The sequence below is a fragment of the Heloderma suspectum genome, chromosome 3 (genome assembly GCF_057233095.1).
Source record: "Heloderma suspectum isolate Gila_16-S chromosome 3, 16-S_ref, whole genome shotgun sequence".
Taxonomy (NCBI): domain Eukaryota; kingdom Metazoa; phylum Chordata; class Lepidosauria; order Squamata; family Helodermatidae; genus Heloderma; species Heloderma suspectum.
In genome coordinates this window covers 79,352,593-79,379,438 of record NC_139460.1, presented here as the reverse complement: position 1 = coordinate 79,379,438, position 26,846 = coordinate 79,352,593, and the positions used below count along the sequence as shown (strand labels likewise).

The window sequence follows — 26,846 nt, the reverse complement described above, 5'->3', positions numbered from 1 at the left end:
AGCAATGTCCTGATTGATCTGTAACCATGTTGTTGTTGTTCAGTCGTTAGATCGTGTCTGACTCTTCGTGACCCCATGGACCATAGCACACCAGGCCTTCCTGTCCTCCGCTCTCTCCCGGAGCGTGCTCAAGTTCATCTTCATTGCATTGGTGATGCTATCCAGCCATCTCATCCTCTGCCATCCCCTTCTCCTTTTGCCTTCAATCTTTCCCAGCATCAGGGTCTTTTCCAGGGAGTTTTCTCTTCGCATTAGGTGGCCAAAATATTTGAGCTTCAGCTTCAGTATCTGTCCTTCCAATGAGCACTCAGGGTTGATTTCCTTTAGGATTGACTGATTTGACCTCCTTGCAGTTGATCTTTTACACCTGAATTCCTGCAATCCTCATGATTTTGTTTTTGCATATCCTTTCTGAAGATCCTTGTACTATAATTGCACTGGCTTACAAAATTATCCCATCAATTACTAAAACCTCTTCTCTGTAATCCTAGTAGTCTATTACACAGAGGCCACTGCTGTCTTTGTTTTGTGGCCATTCTTAAATGATTACTTTCGTTAGAATTCTCGATAAGGAATCTTTTTTTTCTGTTTCCACTTGAATGTCTTCTGTTGTGTTGTCTGTTACACGCAATGATTTGACAAGTAGGTCTACATGGGCCTGCACCTCAAGCTCAGAGGTCATTTCTGCTTTCAAAGTAGAGTTTGTAATTCTGGAAACAGCATACACAGTAAACACACATTTACATGGAGTATAGGCAACAACCATATCTTGGCAGCTTTCATTTGTTGAAACCTATATGTAGTATAAGGAGCTTGTCTATTTCCTCCTGAACTGCATGGCCAAATATATATTTAATACAATAAACAAACAAGGTTCCAAACTACTATTTATTGATTTGTGCATGACTTCTTTGTGTAGTAGTCACTGATTTATTATTTATTTTTAAGAAGATTTATACACCATCTTTTGATCAAATGATTTCCGAGGCAGCTTATAAGTGATTGCAATACAAAATAAAAATAAAAAATCCTTCCACTAGTTCTGCAGTACCCAGGTGACAGTTGAAGCCGAGTTCTTTCTGGCAGGGTAGAGGGAAGTAATATCCCTGCAGCTGCTTCTTTTCAGGTGATGGACAGAGCCAGGATATTTCCTTTGTTGCGATGTTCTTCCTGGAAGGTAGTCTCCCAGTAGTTCTTGTTCCTCTGGTTGGTGGTAGAAGCTAGAATGTCCTTCTCCTTGGTTCTGCACTCCCAGTTCTAGATTTGTATGTCACATGTTGTGAGCAGAGAGCGTATTTCTGCCAACTGTGCTTCTAATCCAGACTGCGCTGTATCCAATTAACATTTTGATGGACCTACTTTGTGCATAAAATGCCATTACTATCTCTTGAAGAAGCAGGCTTTGACAGCAACTCAGTGCCACCGGCTGCATATCCCACAACCATTAATTCTATGAAGTGCCGCTTTTGTGGATACGTTGTGTGTACATTTCCCCAAGTAATTTTAACATTCCCAGAAAATCCTGAATTTCTTTGTTTAACTTGGGCCATGGCATCATTTCAATAGCCTGAGCTTCCTTCTTGCCAGGCTTACCTCCTTTAGTAGAGATATCTTCCATAAAAGTCAACTCAGTAATGCCCAACACACTTTTGTTCATTAAGATTTATATCTTCAGTCTCTCTCTTTACATAAAAATATAAAAAGAACCATGCTGGATCAGGCCAAGGGTCCATCTAGTCCGGCATTTTGTTCACACAGTGGCCAACCACAGTGGTAAACCAGTAGGAGTTCCTTGCAGTTGAAACAATAGGGGATTTCATGGTTTGGGTCAACTTTATTCAGCCCTTCCTTCCTGTATAGTTAATTATTCAGACTTGCCAGTGAATTCAGCTCCTGGGCCTGTGCCTTTACTGTTTTTGTCATCCTGCAGATCACAGTGCTTTTTCCAGCTTCAAGTCTTCTTCATGAGGCAGCTTCTTGCATTTGCACATAATGCTAAAGTATGGTTTAGCATGACAAGGATGAACCACAGCAGACCTCAAGCTCATGTGCTTCCCTCACCAGTACAGCCATGAGGAGGAGCTCAGAAGCTTTTGCTTCCATTTTAGATTAACCTCAGTTTAGTATTGCATTTGAACCCTAAATCGTGGTTAACCTTAAGTATAGTTTGTTAAAACAACCCAGCTTTATAAAGCATGGTTTTTTGAAGTTGGTGTGTTTCAACCATCAATAAGATTATGTCTGGGTTGGGACATAATTGCAAGATGTGATTAATCTAAAACAGAAGCAAAAGCTTCCAAAAGCCTCCTTGCAGCCATGCTGGATAGAGAAGGGAGGTGCATGAATCCAAGGCTCCCTGTGGCTCCTCCATGTAAAGCATTAGGCATGAACAAGGCCATTGTCTATAATACCATAAATAAATCTATTACTAAGTAGGGATGCTGTAAATGGATTCAGCACCTTTTTTGATGCTTGTAAAAATTGTCTTCTCCCCCTCTCCCGCCACCAGACTTGGACTTACATAAGGCTCCCCAGTCTCACACCAGACACAGACACATGTCCTGGTCACCCTGGCAACCAGACAAACAGGTCCCTCCCAGCTGAAATGATCAGCAATACTATAGCTTGTTCTAGTTACCACAGCAACCAAGCAGCAAACTTTGACCTTCAGCCAACTTGAAATTGCTATAAACATCCAAAACCTCTTCCCCCACAACATGCAAGAAAACTGATGATTCTTTACTTTTCTCCTCTGTCCCTGTTGCTGCTAGATACAATTCAAACTTTTCCCTGAGTGTTTGCCAGTTCTTTGCAATGTTTCCTGACAACAGCAAGCTAGATGAAAGCCATGGCACATCTGTATTTAACTCTCCAGGCCTCTAAACTAGTCAAACAATGACCGTAAATCTAGAGCACTGTAGGCTTGATTAGAGATTATGGGGGATATTGCTGATGAATCTCCCAGTATCATCATCTTATTTTGAAAGCAGCCATGACCAACACAATTTGGATAGAAGGGTTTAAACCTTTGCCTCAGGATCCACAGTCCAGGTCAAAATTGTTGTTTCCTGGTATTGTGCCTGAATGTTTCCCCCTCTGTGGCTAATGGTGGCTTGGGGATGGGGGTGGGGGTGCGGTTGTACTGGATCCAGTGTGTGTGTGTGTGAAGAATTAGAGCCCTCTCACCCTTAACCAAATTGGGGGCTCCCACAGCTGCTTTTAGAAGAAGAAAATTATGTTGGGAGACCCAGTTATGTATTTTCCACATAAAGTCTAGTTAGCCCCTTACGGAGGCTATTGTCCTGTGTGTAGGCAACATGAACTTCTAATTTCCAGGTTCTTGTCCAAAAGAAGATTTACAGACTCAGGTCAGACTAGTTTACTCATTTTGCACTTCTGACACTATAACATAATTGTTGTGTTCAGTAAGAACAAACACATTAATAATATAAGAAAATAACATTTTTAATAAAAAGAGGAGGTTCTAACATAGCTCAGCTACTCTCAGTTCCCAGTGAGGGCTCATCTTTTAATTACTATTTACAGTCTTCCTGCCACAAAACTCTATAAATGGAGTTTCTCTAAATTGTAGTTATTGTCACACCACCCACAATAGAGCTCTTTGCTCTCAAAAGGGCCAGTCCTGGAAGAGATCAGTCCTTATAGGCCTGATTTAATAGCTTCCAGTTCACCTCTCAGAGAAGAGGAATTGTTTCTACATGTGGTCTGGACCTGCAACAAAATGTTGCAGTGTGGAATGATCTTAGTGTTCCAGCCTATCAGCCATGCCTTCTTTCAGGATACACCACTGCCCCTCTCCAGTTTTCAACCCCCTCTCCCCACCAATAGATAGCATTCTTTGCCCACTGAGCATGCTCAGTACTCATTGGGTTGTTTGCGGGTTGTTGTTTTGCCCCCTTAGGATTTTTCCTCCCCTAAGGATTTTGTGTACTTCTGCAACCCTCAGAGTTTCCCTGAGCATGCTGATAGTCCCTCTTGTTCATGGGTGGGGCCATTTTGGCTACATAAGTATAGGCATTCGGAGAATTGAGATCGCAATACATGTAGATGATGAATTGTAATTGTTGCTGTTTTAGGTGTTTTAAACTCTTTTTACATTTTGTATGTTAAAGTTTTTTTATATTATATTTTGAGATTTTTGTGAACCACCCAGATCGCTTTGGTTATTGGGCAGTATAGAAATGAAATAAAATGAATTAATGAATTGTTGGCTTTAGAGTGAACACTAATGTAAACAAGGGAGCCATGGTGCACCTCTCATCATCATATTGACCTCCTCAGCACTATCACTTTTTGAAGGTTCCTTCCATGTCATGCTCCACCACAGTCTGTGTGGATGAGAAAGAAGAGAAAATAATATGGAAATAAAATGAAATGCTGAGAGGCTTAAACACAATATAGTGGAAAGACCTGCATGCAAACAGGCATTCAATTAGTGGAAAGGTGAATCCACATGGTGGTGGAAAGATAAATTTATGTGAGGCACTCACTCTATCATTCAACATCTGTTCGGAAAACAGGCGGAAAACTCAGTAAATAATTTTCTCTTTCTCCAAGCCCTGGCCATGCTTTGAAAATGCAGGTCAGATCTGTTCATTCAAAGTGCTCTGCAGTCCATCCTCAGCTGGTGGGCAGCGCAGGCCATGTGTTCCCTACCACTGCTGTAACTTTAGACATTTTAGAAATAATTTAGAAACTGTTTTAGAAATAACCCAGCTCTTTATGCTTAGAATTGGCATGCACTGGCTGAGAAGTTATACTTATACCTAATATTAAATGGGGGCTTTTGTTCTGCTTACATCTTGCAAATAGCCATAAACACTGAGCCCTGAAGTCTGCCATGGGCTCAACTCCATTGTAGGAACGTTAACTCTTCCCCCTCCAGTTACTGGCAAGATGTGTGGTGTAGCAAGTAGCTTAGTAATTTTGAAAATTGTTAGAAAAAGTTAGTTCCAGCCACTCATTCATTCATTCCATTTCTATATTGCCCCATAGCTGAAGCTCTCTAGGCGGTTTACAAAGGTTAAAACATTAAAAGTACAGTATGCAAAATTTAAAATATAAAAACCCCACATAGACAGTATACACAAAGACAACATATACCTTAATCAAATCCGTGCTAAGCTATAAAGTTGATTGGTGACTTTGGGAGAGTCACTCTCTTTCTTAGCCAAATATATTGCAAAGGTTTGTTGAGAGGTTAAATCAGGGGGAGGGCATGTATACACTTACACTGAGGTCTTTGGATGAAATGTGGAAAAAGCATATAACCAACTGATGAATAAATACACTTACATATTGTCTGTATGCTGTGTTGCTGTACTGGCAAGTTGGGAAGTAGATCTTTCCCCTGATTCTATTCCACATCCCGACTGCAGTAACCTCCTATCCACCCACTTCCACAATGGTGCAGAGCATCTCAGGTTTAATTTCAGCCAGCGCACAAACCTGTTTTCATTTTCAGTTCTTAGCCCTGGGACATGTGGCCAATTGAGTGCCCCTCTGAGCATAAGCAGAATAAATTTCTTGCTAAAGTGAGAACAACCAGTCCACACACACCAGGTGTTAAAGAGACTGGCTTTCAGGGCACTTCCTTTAACTTTCCGGAGTGTCTGAGATCCAACTTTCTTTTTCTCTTTTACGTTTAATTTGAATTCAGGAAAACTTATAAGGGTGAGTTCAAAGCACCTTACTATAGCTATGGAATCAGATAGTAGAGTACTTTGACATAAGAAAATGTGACTCTAGAGAGGCTTGGACCTCAGAATATCTTCATCTTGAAATTAATGCACCTCACCATTACAGGAAACAATGAAACAAGAAAGAAACTGTATTTGCAAAACAAAACAAGGCAGTTCTGTACACCCCAGTGCGTACGCACTCCTGTATGTCGGGTTCAACATAGCACTGTTGCATTCATCATTAAAGCTTCTAACATGAAAGTATTGTTATACTTAAATAAAAATAAATGTTTCTAGTTTATTTTGCAGGAAACCTTCTCCAGATGAACATTTAACCCTCACAATGCTGTCGTTTTGAGTCAATACTGAAAATATAAATGACCCGTTTAGCCTGATGAACACTGACATTTTTGCAAATATATGGCACAACATGATCAGAGAAAATATCACATTAAATAGATTATCCATCATCTCTGCCTATGACTAAATAGGTTTCGTCAGGAAGAGTGATGATGCTTTAGTACAAGTGACAGCACTTTGTTCAAAAGGGTATGCAAGACATACCAGTCAGGGACAGCAAAGGTCATGATGTTTGTGGAATCTGAACAGTCCTAAGTGTAATGACTGATAGCTGTGTTCCCGTGGTATCATTGTATTAAGAACACAAGAAAACATTGCTGTTTAAGCTGAAGTATTCTGTCTGGAAACAGTGGCATCCATCCAAAACATCAACAAATAAATACTCCCTGCAGATAAACACTGCCAGTTAAAGCATTTTAAAGAAATTGAAAAAAAAGACTTAAGTTCTGAATTACTGTATAAAAGTCAAAATCAAGGAAGGGCAGGAGGGTTCCTGGCAGCCTCCAACCGCATCCAGAGTTCCCAAAGCTAGCTACCATCCTGATGAAGATGGCTGAAACAAGTTATCATCCTCTACCTTTAGATCACCTTGATACTAAGAGGTTTCTAGATTCCTGTTAGTTTGGTCTGGATACTAAATTGATCATGAAGTATTCATGATCCAACTGTGAGGCCTAGACTGTGTCTCCACGACAAAGGAAGGAGAAGTGAATGGAGGAGTACTGGATTTTTTTTTAAAGGAATCAACTTTGCTGCACTTTGGTCCATGCAGGGCTCCATGAGCAAGTGCTCCATACCAGTAAAAATGGGTTCACAGAACATACTTCCTGGTGAGGGTGGGAGTTGGAGTGTATTCATCTGACTGGCAGGGGCTGCTCAACCAATAAGAGAGGCTCCCCCCCTCTCTCCCTCCCCCTTTATCCTTTCCCCTGAAACTCCAGATGCAGCTGCATTTCAGGAGCGTCACTGAGCTCAATGGGAGTTACTTCTGAGTAGATACACATATGCTTGTGCTAGGAAAGGGGGGGACACAGGGATGGGAAACCAGCCCCCTTTCTAACTGCAGGATCTCTATAATGAAGGGGTGAAGTAGTTACTTCCTAAGGCAACAAACCAAGCCACGCGGGTTCAGTAAAGCACTTTACAGGCTTCAGGGAACTGGTGCTCTAAACTGTCAACTGGGGAGGATATCTGTAAATTCTGATGTGGGCATTTAGGGCACAAGCCTCATTCAGCACAATAGGAGTTACTTCTGAGGAGACACTAATGGGTTCATTCTGGGAAAGAGAGCATTAAACACAGGGATGGAGAACCAGCCCCCCACTGTTACCCAATGCATTATCACATTGTGGCTTATTTTCCTGGACCTTAACTGACAATAAGCCAGGTTTCTTTAGTTCAGGTGTAACTCTGGCTCACACAATGATCTTGGACACACACCAACACTGGCACATAACAGGAGGAGAAGTGGTATGGGGAAGTAGTGTCGAGTCACGGCTATATGAAGCCTTGGATGATCAGCTGAACACAGCAAATATCTATCTTTCCAACAATTGTCCCATCCCTTCTCCTTTCATTTTACCTTATTTTTTCTTTCAATAAAAGATTTTTAAATGATTTTGTGGAAATAATCTATTAATCATAGACACCTCTCCAATTTCTGTTTGTAATGTATTTTACCTAGGGTGGTTGTTTCTGATCGTATATAGCTTCTTTGCGATTCTGCCTCAAAATTTCCCTGCCTTTTTTTTTTTTTCTGTTGATCGGGTGTGGGAAATACCATATTGAAGTTATTTATGTGTGTATAGGTGTATGCAAACTTGCACACCAATTCAAATGTGGGTATTAATTTAGCATTATCTTAGTGGGGAATTACAAACCTAAGGCTCAAATCCCAACAGGAGGAAGTGCATATGTACGGCAAACATACCAAGTTGAATGGAACAACAATGGGAGACAAATATTTCTGGCACTACTTTCCTCCTCTGTCAGGGGCTGTCTTACCCCTCAATACATCTGACACTATGTGGGAAAGTGCTGCCAAAAAACTGTTTAAAGGAACCATCCTCTGCATATTGGCTCAGGAATGGTGCGAATTGTAGGACTTTTTCAGTCTAAACATGCATAGGATTGTGCCCTTAAACAAGCAAGAAAGGGAGGAAAGTTTTAAAAAGAAAAATCCTCTGACAGACTGTGCTACTGTTTGAGTGCTAAAAATGTAAGTCCCACAACTGAGAAAGTCATCTGAATTTATTTAGCCCATCCTCAAACATACAGAAAGTAGAAAAGAGGACAGGACTTAAATAGTTGTACAGAAGAGGGAATGGGGCTGAGAAGGTGGGGAGGCACTTTCTGAGCAGTGCTTTTTTTGGTACTATCACTTCTCTAGCAGTGATAAGCATGAGCATCATCAGCAACATCCCAACGTGAACTGTGTTAGATGCACTGATTCAGTTTTCCAATATCATTGCAGAAGTCTTGATCTGAAAGTGGTCTTCAAAATCACTTCCTTCCATATGTTCTATTAAGACCTTTTAAGCTCAAACAAAAGTAATCACTACAAACACATACAGAATGTTCTCAGTGGCTGCCCTACACCTATAATGTGGGATTCCCTTGCCTTAAATGCTGAGAGTTCATTGAGCATTTTCCAATTGCATGGTAAGATTCATATTTTTTCATTCATGTTTGGTTTTTCATGGCCAGGGTTAAGCAGATACAGACACATTTTATAAAGAGTACTTTATACTGTAGCTTTTACTAAAGTGATACTTTAATATTATCTGATCCCTGAGACCTTGGCTTGCAGTGGGATAGAAGATGAAAGGATTAGATCAATGTTTTCTTCCAGTGTCTAAACAAGGGATAGGCAATGTGGTACTCACAGGCACCAATGTGCCCCCGAAACCTTTGGTGCCCACTGAGACACCTTACTCCTCTCAACTTTTTTTTTTTTTTTTAATGGCTTACTGGCAGCTGGGATTGCTTCAAAGTGAAATGGGAACCTCTAGCTGCTGCCATCTTAATTTCCCATGAATGCCTCTGGGCAGGTTACTTGTTCTTTGTGACTAGCCATGCCCACCCATGGCAGCCATTTTATGGTTGTGCCCAGGAAAGTTTCTCAAATTTCCAATTATGCCCATAGGCCTATATGGTTGCCTACCCCTGATCCAGACTGATGGCATTCATTATGCAGTATCATTAAAACAGCTTTGGGGCTCTTGCGAATGTTGCCAAACGGTAGTGTGTGGAACCTGTCCCTTTATTTACATGGGCTTTTCCACAGTTCTACCCTATAGTGTTGGCTGTTGGTGGAAATTCCTGACATAATAATAGGATACTGAAAACTAACCATTTAAACTATTCTCCCAAAGCAGGGGTCAATATATGTTGAAGTTGAGTTGCAATGTATGTGGCTGAATATAAAAAAGGGCCTAAATATCTAGGCCACTATAGCTGTTAGCTGAAAGTAACTTTTGACAAAACTTCACAGTGAATGTAACATACCCAAGCCTTTTTTTTTTTTTTTTTACAAGCTGGTAAGTAGGCAAAAAAGACACAAATACTATTTGGCAGATTTCTAATGAAACCTCATGTCAGTCACTGTTGGACAGCCTAATCCTACGCTACTGTTTCATGCAATCATGGTACAGAAGCTTATGCCAAAGTGGCTGCAACTAGACCAGCATCCTATGCAATGCAAGTGGGACAGAGCATGTCTGACCCACATGCATTCAGAAAAACCTAGTGCACTCTTCTTTTCTACAGTACTTGTGATCTAAGGCAGACATTGTTTCTCCACAAAACTGTAATATTCTTTGTGATGTGCTGTTGGCAACTGCACTTCCATCTCCTTCAGTCTCACCCTCTGGTCTTATCCTATACATTTGTACCATGCAGAATGTTCTAAGTGTGGATGCAACAAGACTGATCGCTATTGATTGGATAATATAACTACCTAACTGTAGACTGTTTAAACCTTGATGTTGCAGAAGTATGGCAAATGCTTTCTTTTCATTATTTATCTCTCAGTACAAGCCAGCACATAAAATGCAATAAAGAATTGTAAGCCTTATGTCTGGTAATTCTACTAATCATAAGGAAGTAATCCTACCAATCATAGGTAACTAAGTTTTATAGTGAGGGTAGTGATTTTTTTTAAAGATATTGAGACAATTTAGCAAGTCTTTGAGCCCTACTAATATCAAAATAAGAGCAGATATCATTGCTAGATAGGATATTAGAATTATCTTACCTGTAATAATATTGGGCTTTGGTGGCATAATGAACTCATATGAAGTTGGTTCTGAATATCCCAGCCTGTTGACAGCAGTAATTTGCACTTCGTAGCCCATTGTCCACTGCAAATGTTCTAGAATAATGTGGTCTTTATTGCCTTGAACCTTTTTCTCTTGCCATTGTTCTTCCTTATCTTTCTGTAAAAAAAATGCAAATAATAGTTTAAATTGTGATGAATTGAGTCCTTAAGCTGAGTATTGTCAGAAATGAGTCCCAACTGATCTGAAGAGCTTTTCTAAATGAGGCATTTATTGTGCACTCGTGATTCCTTACTTATGGTTGTTTATGGGCTCTTTAAATGACATCATGATCCTCCAGTTTCATTTCTGTTTTTTCAGAGCACTTTCCCGGGTTTTCTTAGAATGGGGAAAATTGGGTATTATTTTTGACTTCACTGTTTTTCTTGTGTATTTGAACTATTCTGCTATAGCACACCTCCACCTAGAGGTTACGTAGTGAAAAAGCAGGAAAGGAAAAGCTCTTGGTGTAGAGCTCAGAGCTCAATTCTGCAACAAAACTGAAAGTAGATCCAGTGATTAACAGCCTTGTGTAGAAAAGCTCAGAGTTAGGCATCTAATATATGATTGTACTTTCCTACTGAGCATACAAGATGCTACTGGTTTGAAATCCTCACCAACTTCAGTCAGATTTGCGATAAAAACGTATAAAATTCTTGTATTAACTATTTAATTTAGGAGCATAATGTGGCTGGGGTAGCATAGTGTGATCCAGGAATGCTGTGAGCCAGGAAATTCCTGATTCAAATATTACCTCAGCTACAAACTCACCAGGTTGCCTTTGTAGGCTGCTATTCTCTCAGCCTTAGCCCTCCATATGGAATGTGGGGATAATACTGGTTTATATTACAGAGCTGAATGTGGAGATAATGTATGTGAAGTGTTAATGCACCATATGAATGCTATCCTATAATCCTACAGAAGGATCTGATACCTAATACCTTTTTCCATTTTCGGAATGCTTCAACACTGAATCCAGCAGCTGACTACTATTCCCTCATGTCTGGCTATTTAAATTTTAGTTGCCATCTGTAGTTCAATGTCATCATTATGTTAATGTCAGAATCTACTACCTTCCTTCAGATAACTCTTTAAATTCAAGTAGGATGTGACCTGTCTTTACTGCAGTTTCCTCTATACTCAACTGGAAATTAATATGAAATGCAGTTATAGTCTTCATTAATATGATCAAAATGTGCTACTGGAGTCCAGTTTTACCTCTTATTACTACAAGCTCTGATTCATATAAATAGGCATTTAAAATTTGAGGAACACCAGCACATCATAAACTAAAAAAGAATACATTCAAATTATATTCAGGAACAGTAGTAACATTGTACAAACCACTGTGATTGCAGTGGGATTGCAGGGGGATCTAGACAGCCTCTTGTACAAGTAGAAGGCTGTCACCAGGCTTCCACCAGGGAGGGAGGTTCTATGGTTTACACTCATTCTTCCATGGCGCTGTAGCCCCTCCCCCCATGCAGCATCCCATGCCATTCTGGTGGATCCCCCAACCCCGAAGAATAGCCTGTAGTGGGTAGGGTGCAGGTACAAAAACGGTGTAGTGACAAAGAGAAGGCAGGAAAGCAATTCTCTGGATCCCTTTCATAAAATGGAAGGAGGTGGGGAACTATGAAAGCACACCATGCAAGAGCACCATGCATTTGTGAGGGTGGCTGTGAATTAGAGAAGAAGCATTAAAGGAGTTAGTAAAATACCACAAATTAACAGAGAAATTAATTTAAACTGACAATACTCAATTAAAGATACTCTCATATGGTGATGCCATCATGGATAATTATTTGTGGAAGATTCTAAGTGATTTTTAAAAAATAATATAACGACCATGAACCAATGGATGAGATGAGTGTAGACAAAACAGGGTTCTTGCTGATGGCTGTGGTCAGGGAAAGAGTATAGGAGGTTCAGCCCTACTATGCATGGTAAAGAGATCTCTTTGTATACACAGGGTTCTTGACTGTTGTCGTGGTGTAGTGGCTAGAGTGTTGGACTGGGAGCCGGGAGATCTGGGTTCCAGTCCCCACTTGGCCATGGAAGCTCACTGGGTGACTTTGGGCCAGTCACAGACTCTCAGCCCAACCTACCTCACAGGGTTGTTGTTGTGAGGATAAAATGGAGAGGAGGAGGATAATGTATGCCACCTTGGGCTCCTTAAAGAGGAAAAAAGGCGGAATATAAATGTAATAAATAAATAAAAATAAAATAAATAAATGTTCCTGCTCTAAAAATCCTTGAATGCAGTAGTGGGCTGCACACTCATAGCTATGCACAAAGATCTGCCATACTGAATAAAGCACTACACTCACGTTGTTGGGTAGTAGATAGTAGTTGGATGTTTTGTTTTTGTTTTTAATCCCCATGCAGAACACTTGCGTGTTCAGGACTACATTATGCACAGACGCTCATTTCTATGTGTGGATCATCCTGCCTAGATCAGGGAGCAGATACATTTCACAATGATGTAAATCCCATGGTTATCATTTTAAGTCTGAAGGGAAATGTTTATTTAGGATAAATTTTCTTTGAAGAAAAGGAGATGCACCTTTGTGTAATCAAGAATTAGTAGGCTAAAATTACAAGAGTTGGGTTTATTGCTTCTTCAGAAGCACATATATGCTATGGGAAGTTTTTGTATCTGGTAGGGGTCTGCATAACGCATGGCAAATTGAAATGAGTGGGGCACGTTTGTTTCATTTGCCACTATTGAAGCAACAAATCCCAGAATTCCAAAATTGTTCTGAATGTCATATATTAATTCAGAAATCATTTATAGCCATTTTAGCATCCATTTTCTGCTAGCAGCCAGAATATAACAGATGGACAATACAAGGAGGGGGAGAGAACGGAAAGGATGTTTGACTTTGTAATAAGCTGTGCAATTTTCAACTTAAAACACATTTTGGCAAAAGTGACTGAAAACCTGATAGGTCTTCTTTCCACACAGAATGTGGCAAGGAAAATGGTTTGTGGAAAACTATAAAAGGAGATGAAAGCTTCTTTTTTGCCTGAATTCTTTTTCCTTGTAACCTGAATTCCTTAAAATGAATTATTTCTCCTTGTAAACTGAGGATTTATAGGTTCCTTCTTTGGTCTGTTCTTTGCTTTTATGAAAAAAACAAAAACAAAACAGCCCTCTGTCATGTTTCAAGTTTTATTTACTATTAGTTTAGATAGTTCTAATTACATAGCAGTTAGTTTCTACTAATTAATTACTATTAGTTAGGCTGTGTTTGTGTGCTCTCTTTAAAAATGCCTATAACAGAGGAACCCCATCTGAATTTCGATAGGGCTAATTCCTTCAAGGGGTAATGGAATGTAATGCCCAGAATTGGTTGAAAAATACAATATTTGCAGGCAGGAAAATAGCAGTTGGGTCTCCCACTGAAAGCAAATAAAAATGAGTGGGGATACTGGAAACAAATTAAATATTATAGTATGACTGATATTAAATAAATAAACAAAAACATTTTCTTTCACTTTCCTAGTATCTAAAGTCCACCGGTCCAATATTCTGAGGAAATATAAAGTGTGCAAAAGACTTGGGAAGAGTAGTAACTGTTATTCTTTCTGTATGATCAAGAGCCACCAAATAAAGAAATGTAATGATTAGTCCCAACAAAGCATTTTAAACTAAACCATAGTTTCTTTCTAAAGTAATATTATATTGGATAAAATAGTATCTGCTATTTGTACTGTATAGCTGTTTACTAAACGTTTCATGGAGAGAAAGCAAAACAAGTCTATATCCACTGTGTTGTTTTGCTTTCTCTCTTTGAACATCTAGTAAACAGCTATACTGGATATAAAAAAAAAGTAATTTGAGAAAGCAATGATAACTGTAAAGTCCAAGAAGGGAGAAATATAACGATATAAGGCTTATTAGTGGACCCTGGTCATCTTTATTTTTGAAAGGCAAAAAATGGGAAGTAATGGAAGATAGTCACTAAGTTAATAGCATTTTTTGAGAGAAGAACAGAACACTCTCTAGATTCACAATGACAGATGGAGATTGCATTATACATCAACAGGTTGCCAATAGTGATCTACAATTGAATATTGTTGCTTAAAATATCCCCATCTTTTTGAGATTCTCTCACATATTCCAAGATCTAGAAAGATGGTGTGAAACAAAAAGGAAGTGGGATACTTAAAAATATATATATATTAAGGAATGTAATACTAATTTAATACTAAGGAATAAGGATCTGGAAATTTAGGTAAGGAAAAATATCTGAAGCTCAGTCACTCAAGTTCCTATGGATTTATTCCTATTAGAAAGGTAATGTTATAATGGCCTATCTAGATCTATGCACCCTCTTTCCTCTTGATTTTTATATATGGAGAGGTGGAGATATGGAAAGTGAGGAAAATTCATAGGTAAAGCCCAGAGCTGGGTAACTACAAAAATGCATTTCAAAATTACCAGAAAGCAACAGTTTGTATATACTTTCTCCTATGGAAATTGTGGTGATGGATTGACCCAACTCAGAGGATTACTATAATGGTTGAAATTAACATTTTCTATGTGGGGAGCATTGTCTCTTTAAGAAAATACAATTGTCAAAATGTGGGTGTTAGCAATTAGCATGACTTCTTTATAACACAGATGAAGAGTAGGACTGGGCAAAAAAGACTTTGACTTTTATTGACTTTTATTATTCTATTCTTTGTCATATTTCTCCTGTAAAATTTCCTGAGGAGATTTGAGACAAAAAGCACTCTGAAATCAATAATGAAAGGCAGTATAAAAATGTGTCAAAGAACTGTGCATACAACCTGTGCACAGTGATAAAAATAAGTAGAACATAGAAAGGTTTGTTCAATTCATGACAGAATTAATTTTAAACATGTTATACAATAATTTCTGGCACAGAATAGAAAAAAGCTCTTACTTGATGTTGCAACATTGTTCTTAAATGAAACATGATTAAAGTTCCTGTATGTTCTTTTCATGCTCCGGTCACATTGGACCAAAGTGTTAATTTTTAATGGGATTATTTTCACAATGTCCATTTTTTACTTACCTTGCCACCAATGCTGCTATAACAGTTAGCTGGAAATTTTGTCCTGAAATGCCATCTGCTTATTTTTAGTTTCTCAACCCTTGACTATTGCTTGCCTCTTCTATGTCCATTGCAATTCTTTATAATGTGGTGGAATAATTTATCACCCACCTGTTTGTTTGAGATGAGATGCAAAACCCCTCAGGAAACAAAGTATGAAGCAACACCTGTTTCTCCCCTACCAAACCCTATATGCTACCAATGCAACATTCTTTAGTAGAGTCAGAAATACCAATATGAAGCTAGCAAAACTGCATATTCTGATCTCATGAGAGATGCAGCTCCACTAGAACTTTAGTTGTCTTCAATCTCAGCTGCACCATGGAACTATCTCAGTTTTCGCAGCTTCACATGGACAGAGGAGGTAGCTGTGACAGCTCCGAAACACTCTTTCGGGCACTAAAAATAGCACTGTATTTTTGGCGGGATACAACTGTAATAAATAAATAAGTAAGTAAGTAAGTAAGTAAATAAATAAATAAAATGTTATATGAGAGAGAAGGAGGAGAATGGGACTGAATCTATAGGCAGTAGTGGTGGGAAACCAGTGAAAGGGAAAGGCCAATGGACAGGGAGGAGGGTAATTTCCAGACAGCTTCGGCTATTGGACAGTATAGAAATGAAATAAATAAATAAAATAAATAACTTCTCAGCCACTTTTTGCAAGATTGAAAAATGCTTAAATGAAGACCTGGAGGGAGGCACAGTTTGGCCTCTGGTACTGGCCGGATGCTTAAGGTCACTGGGAGCCTATACCCTCTGCCTCACAGGAAGAAAATCAGGACAAGGGGGAGACAAGCTCCCTGCAGGAGCAGGGGCAGGGAGCTTGTTTCCCCCGTCCCTCCCTGCCAGAAAGTATACTGGGCACCTCCAACTGCCAGTTGCCCTGAGACTGCAGAGCTTAAAGGAGTAATATTCTGGCCTCTGTCACCAGCCAGGAGACACCGGGTAAAATATTTTGGCAAATGAAATCATTAGCTATTAAATATGAATACCATAACGTATGTTGTTTGTCAGTATGTTTTATATAAATGGTTTTTAAACTTTGTACATTGTATTTTAATGTTTTAACTTTTGTAAACCGTCCAGAAAGCTTTGGCAACAACAACAACAACAACAACAACAACTGCATCAAGCAGGGAGCTGAACATTATGGCGTACAAGGCCCCCTCCAGCTCTATGAGTTGTCCAGATTTAGTCATGGAATTATGGGAGTTGTGGTCCAACAAATCTGCAGGGCACCAGCCAGGTTGGGAAAGGCTAACATAGAAATGCTAACTATCCCTTTATCACACCAGTAACTCCCCCAATATCAGATCTGATGAGAAAATCTGAATTCCTTATTTGTAGACACTTATTTTAGACGGGCAATTTTCTTAGTGTGTTGCAGAAAATACAACAAACAACTTCTGGCACCTTAAACACTAACACAGCTATTGTGGCACAAGCTTTCCTATGATTTTCCATAATCCTATCTGTAAGTTCAAACTGCAAAAACACATAACAAAGGCATCTTATTGTAATCAATGAAATACTTACACTTCTGTATTTTATGATATATTCCAAAATAGGTGCTCCTCCATCATCTTGTTTTGTTATGCTAAGTTTAAAGCTTTTCCCACTACCTGGCTGTCCATGAATAGATGGGGGACTTGGTTCACCTAAAATGTGAAACGAAGAGATATGCAGTAATTCTATGATTTATTCTACATATGGGAATTGATGTCAATCAAAATAACAAAATTATGCATTACTTTCTAAGAGTGCTGGTCTTAAGCACCATTTACTTGGAAATGGATATGATTGAAATCCAATTATGAATTTTGGAGTGGGAGACTCAAGACAGCTTTCAGGAAGAAACTGAGGCCAGAGTGACAGTGGGCCACAGTGGACTTGAAGCAGTAACAGTTGCTGGACCAGACTGAAGACTGCAGGTGAAGTCCTGGGAGAAGCTGGAGAAGTACCTGAGTGCAGTGAAGTCTAACCAGACTAGAGAGATCTGCAATGAGAGACCTCTGAACCAGTCAGTGAGTTAAACTAGGGTGGAATTTGGTAGAGAAAGGTTTTGGGTAGTGAGTGCAAGTACAGCCATCATATAGCTAGCTTTTTAAAGTGACAGTAATACTATTATTATTTATGTTTATGAAACATTTCTTTAAAGGAATAGTAACAAATGGTAACTAATAGTAATATTAAACTTTATAATAGACCTTGCTAAGAAGACATACTCTGATTATATATTCTATCTTTGTTTTACTTAAATACAAAAATCTAGTCTGTTTTGTCCTATGCCTATTCCCAGCTATTGCAAGGATTAAGGACAACAAGTAAAACAAAAAGGTTCATATTTTATTGTGGCAGCAGAAATAGACAAAGAATAAATGACACATATTTTTACAATCACATTTTTTATTTGATTTATTTATTTGATTTATTAGCCACCCATTTGGCCAGCTACCCAGCCACTCTAGGCAGCATACAATAGTAACAATACTAATAATAAATTTACATAATCAACTGAACAAACAAACATAACAAAAGAACACTGCTCTAAAAAAACCTAACCCACTTCAAATCCCTGCCGGAACAGCATTTTTAAATCCCAGTGGAAGCTCATCAAATAATTTTTTAAGAATGGTGGTTGGATAGTAAACACACCCTCAGGAGTTGAGTCTCCACATGGCTAATAGTTTGTAACACAGCCTCTTTCCCTTCTCTATAACAATAGGCCTTGGACGAACCAGGTGATAGGACTGTCTCGGAAAGGGGCTGCTCTTAGAGATGGTGCGGGCGCCCGATTCAGTCTAGGAATCCGGCAGAACCACCCCTGCCCACACCTCTGAGCCCCGCTTGCCAAGCCCTTGCCCTTGCTTGCCCATTGCCCATGCTCGGCAAATGGCCTGCACTCTCCACAGTGGCCTCGTCGAGCTTCGTGGTTGAGAAATAAAATGGCCATCGCAAAAATGCCCGTATTTGCGCACATTTGCAAAATGCGCATTTTGCGAATGCGCATATTCACATATGCGTGAAAATGCGCATTTTTTTAAAATGCACTTTTGCACACACACAATTATGCACCTTCACAAAAATGAGCATTTCACACATGACAATATGCACATTCGCAAAATGCACATTTCTGTGCATACAAAGATATGCACACTTTTGCAATCGCCATTTTATTTTATTTTTAAAATGGTGACTGTGGAACTTGATGAGGCTGCTGGGGTGAGTGCGGGCTGCTTGCTGAGTATAGGAGGAGCTCAAGTGTGGCCTGGGGACTGGCGAGCAGGGGCAGGGGCTGGGCGGGCATCAGGAGAACCTAGATGGGGGTGAGTCTTTGCACATCCCTAGCTCTAGATGGCTGTTGTGGATTTGGGAGAGGGTCATAGATGGCTGAGGGAAACATGCCTGTCAGAATCAAAGGCTAGGAAGGAGATTAGCTCCCTCCCTGACTCAAGACAGGTTGTGGTTGTGTTTGGGCTTTTTTTTCTCATGGGAAGCTATCTTATAACCATTACTAGGGATGTCACAGGCATCCGGTTGGGGCTCAAGGCTTGGCACTTCCTCACTGGCTGTTGGCCCCCTGGATGCCAGTCTGTAGACCCCTGCACTTCCCCAATTCGGCCCAGACTGAGTTGGGCAAATGCGGCGGTCCCTGCTGCTCCGCCAAGTCACCATTTTGCAGAAAATGGAAGCTTGCCCTTTTATGTAAAGGGCTGTTTTTGGCAAACAGCGGCCATAAACAGGTCCATTTACACAAAATTACAGTCGTAAATTGTCTAAATAAACCATTTACACCTGTAATTTTGCTTAGTTATGGCCACTGTATGTGCAAAAGAGCCCTTTACATAAAAGGACGAGCCGCCATTTCCCACAAAATGGCACCTCAGTGGAGCAGGACACCTCTCACCACTTGCCAGGCACCCGAAGACCACCTGGTGGCTTGCCACACATGGCAAACAGGGTCAGGCAGCCAGCAGGGGTCTGGTGAGTGGTGCAGGCAGGGGTGAGTTCAGCCATCCCTACTATTTACACTATTTAACCATTTTGCCTAGTATTGCTCTCCAGTACTGCTCAGGCAGAAAGGGATCTTTACCATTACCTGATCCTTCTAGTTGAACCTAATATATGCAAAGCATGTGCACTATCTAGTAGCGATGTGTGAGGAATTAGTTCACACCTCCTGGAACCAAACATGTACATGAGCGCAATCTGAGGTCAAAGTCCATACATTTCTGAGCTTATGAAGAACAAAAAAATGCATTTGAAAAATGCATATGAAAATATGTCTACTTTTGAAAAAAGCACACAAATGCTTAAAAAAATGTACATTTTAAAAATGCGCACAATTGATGTGGACATTTCAAAAAATGAACGCAATACACATGAATTTTTGTACAGAAAGAAAAAAAAAGCTAAGGTTATAATTGGATGCAGACATGAGTTGGGATGAGCTTCATGGTAGAATTTGGAGACCCTTGATGAACTTGGGTTTTGCTGATTCACATATCTCTAATCACAAGCTGTGATCCCTCCTGGTTATATAATAATTTATGAAAATAAACCATGTATTCAAATTACTTAAATGCTAGATTCTGCTGTTTGTAATTAATTATATGGAGGATTTAGCAATAATCGATACATAATAACTAATGATTGCTGAACTTACCCCAATATAAATTGTAATTTGCTTGCCAGGTTCTGAATCCCTCTGTCCAGTCTCAGATGTAAGTTCTCCATCATTCCGAGTTTTCATTTTGTATATATGAACTGCTACATAAGCACAAATCTCCTCTTCCCTGCCAGCCACCCACCCCAGGCTGCATTACTCCCCTCCTGACCTCCTCTTCCTTGAAACGGTGTATGCACATGCTCATACTAAGCATGGCTGTCTTCAGAGAAGCATTTCATCCAGACAGCACTTCCTGGAATGCCCATGTGATTCCCGCCCCCATGATGCATCCTGGCGTGGTCACAAGGCCATTCCAGGAAGTTTCTGTTAGGCTGAAATGTTACCTATGAAGAAAACTGTGCTTCTGCAAGCACGAAAAGTGGCTTTCTGAAGTATTAAGAACTTTATAAAAGCTTCTGGCTGAAAGGACTGCAGAACATGCAGGTGCTTGCAGTCAATCTCGCGTTGAATAACAAAGTTCATTGGATAGCCATCCAAGCTCAGTACACCTACGGGCATTACAACCATAGCAGATTTGACTTACAACCCACCTAATTCTGAATTTCACTAGCATCTCTAATAATACCACTACGATATCAGTCTTTGAAAAGAAATCCATACTATTTCTCATAGTGTTCTATGCTGGAAGAAATTAATCAGGTCATATTTCCTCAGTCAGGAGCTTAACGTTATATCTATATAGCCTTAATTTAGTAGGCACTATACTTTCATTCCTTCTTCCATTAAATGTGAACATATTGTTTCTGAGTGACTTTCTCCTGCAATCAGCAAGCATAGAACTAAATTGTTCTAAAATTGTTAGAGATTGCATACTTGGTAACAGTTGACTTTTATTGGAGAGATTTGTCAACTCTAATATATTTTGAGATTACTACTGATGCCTTGTGACCCTTGTTAAAGACATAATATTCATATTTGATAATATTCATATTTGAGAGCCAGTGTAGTGTAGTGGTGAGAGTGACGGACTGGGAGCCGGGAGATCCGGGTTCTAGTCCCCACTTGGCCATGGAAGCTCACCGGGTGACTTTGGGCCAGTCACAGACTCTCAGCCCAACCTACCTCACAGGGTTGTTGTTGTGAGGATACAACGGTGAGGAGGAGGATAATGTAAGCCGCCTTGAGTTCCTTGCGAGAGGGAGAAAGGCGGGGTATAAATGCAATAAATAATAATAATAAATAATTTCATGTCAGCAACTACAATAATAAGGGGTGGGAACTAAGATCCAGAACATAATAAATAACCTGAAATTCTCAACAGATGTTATAAGAGATAACCTGGGGATGCCTTCTGATGTACCCAGGAATCCTGTCTTCACAATTGTTCCTGACTTGGGAAAAATGCACCATACGCTTACAGTGATGGTTTTGCAAGGGGCTCAGTCACAGTGTAACACCTGTAATGTGTGCAGTCCCTCATTACATATGCTTCAAAAGACTGTTTTGAGCTGATTACAGTGTTAGCTCTTTACAGAGTGTAAAAGAAGTGCATGTGGTTTATGGCAAGAAAATATTCCTTGACAAAATGTAGCTACTTCTTTCTAAAATTGATTGTTCCATAATTTTACTCTTTACTATTTCAGGGTGAAGTACCTGCAATAACCATTACAATGTGCATACTTTATTGTTACTTGGAAGTTCCAATATGTGTAGAATGCCTTAGTCCTACCAAATTAACTGTCTAGGTAAGGTATTAGTATCTCCAGAGTGGGATCCATTTCTTAAATTTGTAAGGTTTAGTATTTGAAGAGGATAAATCCAAGGATCTATTCTCAAAATTAGGGATGGGTGAGATGGCTAGGTTCTCCTCCAAAATGTTTTTGGCTTTCAAAACCCTGGGTTGGATTACAGAATCTAGAATAGAGCCCTTCAGAGCAGTGAGGGGGTCAATGCTATCACTGACCCTCTTTGTGCTGGAGGGCTACCACCAGTAATGCAAGAGGGAGACTCAGAGGTGTCCCTGGGCTGTGCTAGGCCTTGCTTCTTATACCTGAAGACCACTGGTATGCCAAAGGATAGGAGTGTCATCAGCAAACAAACCCCACACTTAACACCTACAGTTGATTTTTCAACAAATATACAAAAGAGCCATGAGATTACTTACGGACTGGTAAAGTCTGAAATATCTCTATTTTGCTGTATTCTCCTTGCCCTTTTCCATTTACAGCAGCAACCTTGAGTTCATATGTCATATTTGGTTCCAGATTGCTGAGAACAACCATTGCTAAAAGGGAAAAAGAAAAAAATGTGTTTAAAAACAATAGCTGACAATATAGTACAGGAATGCCCCAGTCTTTATGTTCTGAGGGTGAGGCTTCCCTTACCATACCACAGCCTACTGATGTTTGCTTGGCCATTATGTGGAGGGCCTTCTCCACTGTGGCACCCACTATGTGAAATGATCTCCCCACTGAGATCAGGAGAGGTCCTACTGTGGAGTGTTTCTGCCAAGAACTTAAAACACATGTGCTTGCCTGGGCAGTTTCTTGACTGCTAGCATTGCCAGATTTCCTTGGTTATTTTCATGAGATATTGTATTGCTTAATTGATTGGTTTAAAAACTATTTTATCATTATTTTATTTTGTGAACTGCTTTAGGATTTTTTTTTTTAAAAAAAGCAGTATAAAAATATTCTGAAATAAATATTTACAGCACACTTGCATACATGTTCAGTCAGAATAAGTCTCACTGAGTGAAATGTACTTTAGTCCAGGCAAGAACCCAGCCTTCATCAACAGGTGAATTTGGGTGAAATTCAACATCATGAGAATGGACTTAGAATTGCACAATGGGACGTTTCCCTTGTTGTCTCCTCCTTATAGTTCCCTGCATCCCCCCTAAAATCTGATCTAGAGGTCCTCCCACCCTCCAGAGTAGTTTTTGAGAGTTTCTGGGGGCTGCAAGAGGGAGGGGAAATTGGTCTGTTCCCTTTTCCACTGATGGAAGCTGTTCTATCAGTGGGTGGGGTTAACTGGATATAACCATTGGTATTTTGCTTGTGCAAGAATGTTGTTATGACAGTAAAAACAATGTTGTCTGTAGTTATTAATGAAAACATAGAAACATGTAAAAGTGAACATGACAGTATCTCTGTGTTTTTAGATTTGTGCACACATAGATGCTGCAAAATGGGGAGGGGGGAACCATACAGGAAAAAATGAAAAGTACATGAAATTGTCTTGATATTACCCTCATTAGTGTTCACTATTTAAGGAATGTGAAGCTGTGCTGGAAAACTGTGTATGCCCATATCCAGTGTAGAGATATATGTTAATATGTTTGGTTTCTAGAACAAAAAAACACAGCAATGTAGAAGAAAATTTCCCGGCTTCTATGAATTCAGTAGAAAGAATAGATATACTTCAAAAGGTTACAAAGAAAAGTGTCTTTACAAATCAAATTCCTTTCATTCGGCCAACCATCATTATCATCGTCATCTTTGTCATCTTGGGCAAGTGTTTTCTGTCCATTGAACTACTGTTGTCTAATGTCTATGAGGCATTTATTTGTGTTACAACAGCTTCACTGGCTACCAGTCTGTTTCCAGACACAGTTCAAAGTGTTGGTTATGACCGACAAAGCCTTACATAACTTGGAACCAGTCTATCTGGAAGACTGCATTCTCCCATATAAATCTTCCCCAGTTTTAAGATTTATTTTATTTATTAGTATTTATTTATTATTAAATTTATTAATCGCCCATCTGGCTGGTCACCCAGCCACTCTGGGCGATGTACAGCATACAATAAAACAGTTTAAAACAATAAAATTCTACAATAAAAACATTTTCTAAAATACCCTAACCCACCCCAAATGCCTGCCTGAACAGCCACGTTTTTAATGCACGACGGAAGCTCATTAAAGAGGGGGCATGACAGAGTTCCCTAGGGAGGGAGTTCCACAGAGTGGAGGCCACCACAGAAAAAGCCCTCCCCCTCGTCCCCACCAGTCTAGCTGTCCTGGCTGATGGGACAGAGAGAAGGCCATCCGAGGCTGATCTTGTTAAGCGGCCTGTCTGGTGCTGCTGGAGGCGCTCCTTAAGATAGGCTGGGCCGGAACCATATAGGGTTTTAAAGGTCAAAACCAACACCTTGAATTTGGCCCGGAAAACAACTGGTAACCAGTGCAACTCCTTCAGCACTGGAGTGATGTGATCTCGCCGGCGGCTGCCTTTAATCAGGCGAGCCGCCGCGTTCTGTACCAGCTGCAGCTTCCGAACCGTCTTCAAGGGTAGGGATGTACGAAAGGGACTTACCTTGTCCCGCAGCTTTTTTCGCGGTGGGGGGGAGGCGCTTCGCTTCTCCTCCCGAAGTTCATGCAAGGGGGGGTGTCTTCCCGCCTTGCCCAGCCGAAATTCAGGCCGGGGAGAAGCGCCCCGTCTCCCCGGCCGCGAACTTCAAAAGAAAAGTAAAAAAAAAAGCCCCATGATAGGCTACGTAATGATTTACGTAGCCTATCATGGCTAGATCTGCAAAGTCAGCCGTAATAGGCTACGTTAATCGTCACGTAGCCTATCACGGGTGACTTAAAAAAAAAAAAAAGCGCGTACGCAAATGGCGGCCCCCATAGGGAGTTGCCATTCGCGTTCCTTATTTGGTCCCTGTAGTCTACATAAAGATTTACGTAGACTACGGCGAAAATAAGGGCAACGCAAATAGCGGGATAGCTATTTAGCTATTTCCGCCGTAGTCTACGTAAATCTTTACGTAGACTACAGGGACCAAATAAGGAATGCAAATGGCGGCTCCCTATGGGGGCCGCCATTTGCGTACGTGTTTTTTTTTTTTTCAAAGTCACCCGTGATAGGCTACGTGATGATTAACGTAGCCTATCACGGCAGACTTTGCAAATCTAGCCGTGATAGGCCACGTTAATCATTACATAGCCTATCACGGGGGTGGGTTTTTTTTAAACTTTCCTTGTAATGGCGGCGGTGGCAGCCGGTCAAAAGACCGGCTGCCGCCCCTGCCCCTGACGAAGACCCGACGAACCGCCACCGGGACCCGCCACTGGGAGGGACATTCGTGAAAGGTAAGTCCCATCTTGGGGGGTGGCGGGGGGGTGGCAGAGAATTTCACCGCCGATTTCGGGGGGCCAAATGCGTTGGCGCTCGGCCCCCCGAAGTTTCGGGGAGAAATTCTCCCCCATCCCTAGATGCACTTGAGAAGTGAGGCTATGTTTATGCTAAGGTACAGGTTTCTGCGCTGGGAAAGTTCTGATTGTTTTCCTTCTGACCAAGCAACTGTTTAGCCTATGCTGGGAATGAACGCTAATTAACACTTGCTGCTGTCATGCTGCCTCACTGCTGACATGTATGGTATAAAACCCATTACCCCATGGCTCTAGGTTCAGAGAAGCTGTCTGATCCAACCATTGGGTACACCTGTGTGCTGTAAGTACTCAATAAAGTCTCCTTGTAAGCAAACCTGGATCTGGCTTATCATTATCTCAGCACCTCCAAACCTTAGCAGCTCATGACCAGGGCATACAAACCCATGGCCTGTTTTAGGGTTGCTGGGTGGTTTGTTAACTATCCCAACCACGCACTCACCAGGTTTGGATGTAACAACAAGCTGCATCATTGAAGGGTAATTATGTAAATCCAGACATGTGCAAGGTGGTTATGTTATGTAACCACCAGCATGTGTAGGATGGTTAGCAAGCCGCGGCTTGTTAACCACCCTGTGGTTATACGAACCAGGTCTATGTGTGCTACCAATTACCACCTACTACCAGACAGCTGAAAGAAGAGAACCCTACCCTTACACAGCCTCTCAGTTACAAATGAACAAGCCTCCCTATTTTCTTCAGGTAAGAATGAAGTATGTAAAGGTATGATCAGAGGCTAAAGAAGTACCATGTCTGGTGCCTTTTCTAATCGTTATTTTACTCAAGTACTTAAATTTTGGAAATAAATTATGGGCCCATCATTGGGCAACAGCTTGGACCTATATTTTGTGGAATGGGAAGAGCCAAACTACACTGGCTTTAGTCATGTGTTTAAACGAATATGCTTATCCTGACCAGGTGCTAGGGTTTTTTCAGGGGGAAAAGCAGTGGTGGGACACCGATCTGGATTGTGCTCCCAATCTAGATTGGAACCCTACCCTATTTTTCTGCTGAAAATCACCTCCTGCCTGGCTGCTATTTGTTTCTGAGCATGCTGTTTGAAGTAAATAGCACATTCAGGGGCAAAAATTAGCCAGGAATGAATGATATTCAGCAGGAAACCAGCACAGAGCACAATCTGGATTGAGTGAGAAGTGAGAACACAAAATTCGGGTCTACCTAAGGATATTTTTTTCTCCATACTGAAAGCAGCCAGGTTAAATACACATGTTTAAACAAATGATTAACATCACGTTTAGTTTTGTCCTACGGTTGGCTCTTAAAGACAGCATAAAAACTCATAAACTGATTAATGCCACAATTGTTAGTCTCAAGTAAGTTTTCCTGTGTTTAATGGGGCTTGCTCCCTAGTAAATGTGTTCAGAATGCAACCCAAATCTTTATCTTATATATGAATAATTTCATGATCTTCATAATAATGGCAATGATTTTTTGCTATAGCAAATCAACATCCTCACTTCATAGTTTTTATTCCGAAAGTACTAACAACGTCTTGGATCCGAGTTTAAATAGAGCCCTACAAGTAGAGAATCATTTATTTCTGTTGCTTTCCAATAC

The 26,846-nt window shown here is 40.4% G+C and overlaps 1 protein-coding gene across 1 annotated transcript in view; it reads right to left on the bottom strand.

Annotated features, from left to right (window-relative positions):
- Positions 1 to 26,846, bottom strand: part of NCAM2 (neural cell adhesion molecule 2) — a 472,561-nt gene that overhangs the window by 56,014 nt on the left and 389,701 nt on the right. Inside the window, exons 13-15 of the mRNA XM_084843540.1 lie at positions 22,263 to 22,382; positions 17,005 to 17,126; positions 10,318 to 10,498 (exon numbers count right to left, since the gene is read on the bottom strand). Coding sequence (XP_084699666.1) covers positions 10,318 to 10,498; positions 17,005 to 17,126; positions 22,263 to 22,382 — 423 coding nt within the window. The remainder of the gene's footprint in view (positions 1 to 10,317; positions 10,499 to 17,004; positions 17,127 to 22,262; positions 22,383 to 26,846) is intronic.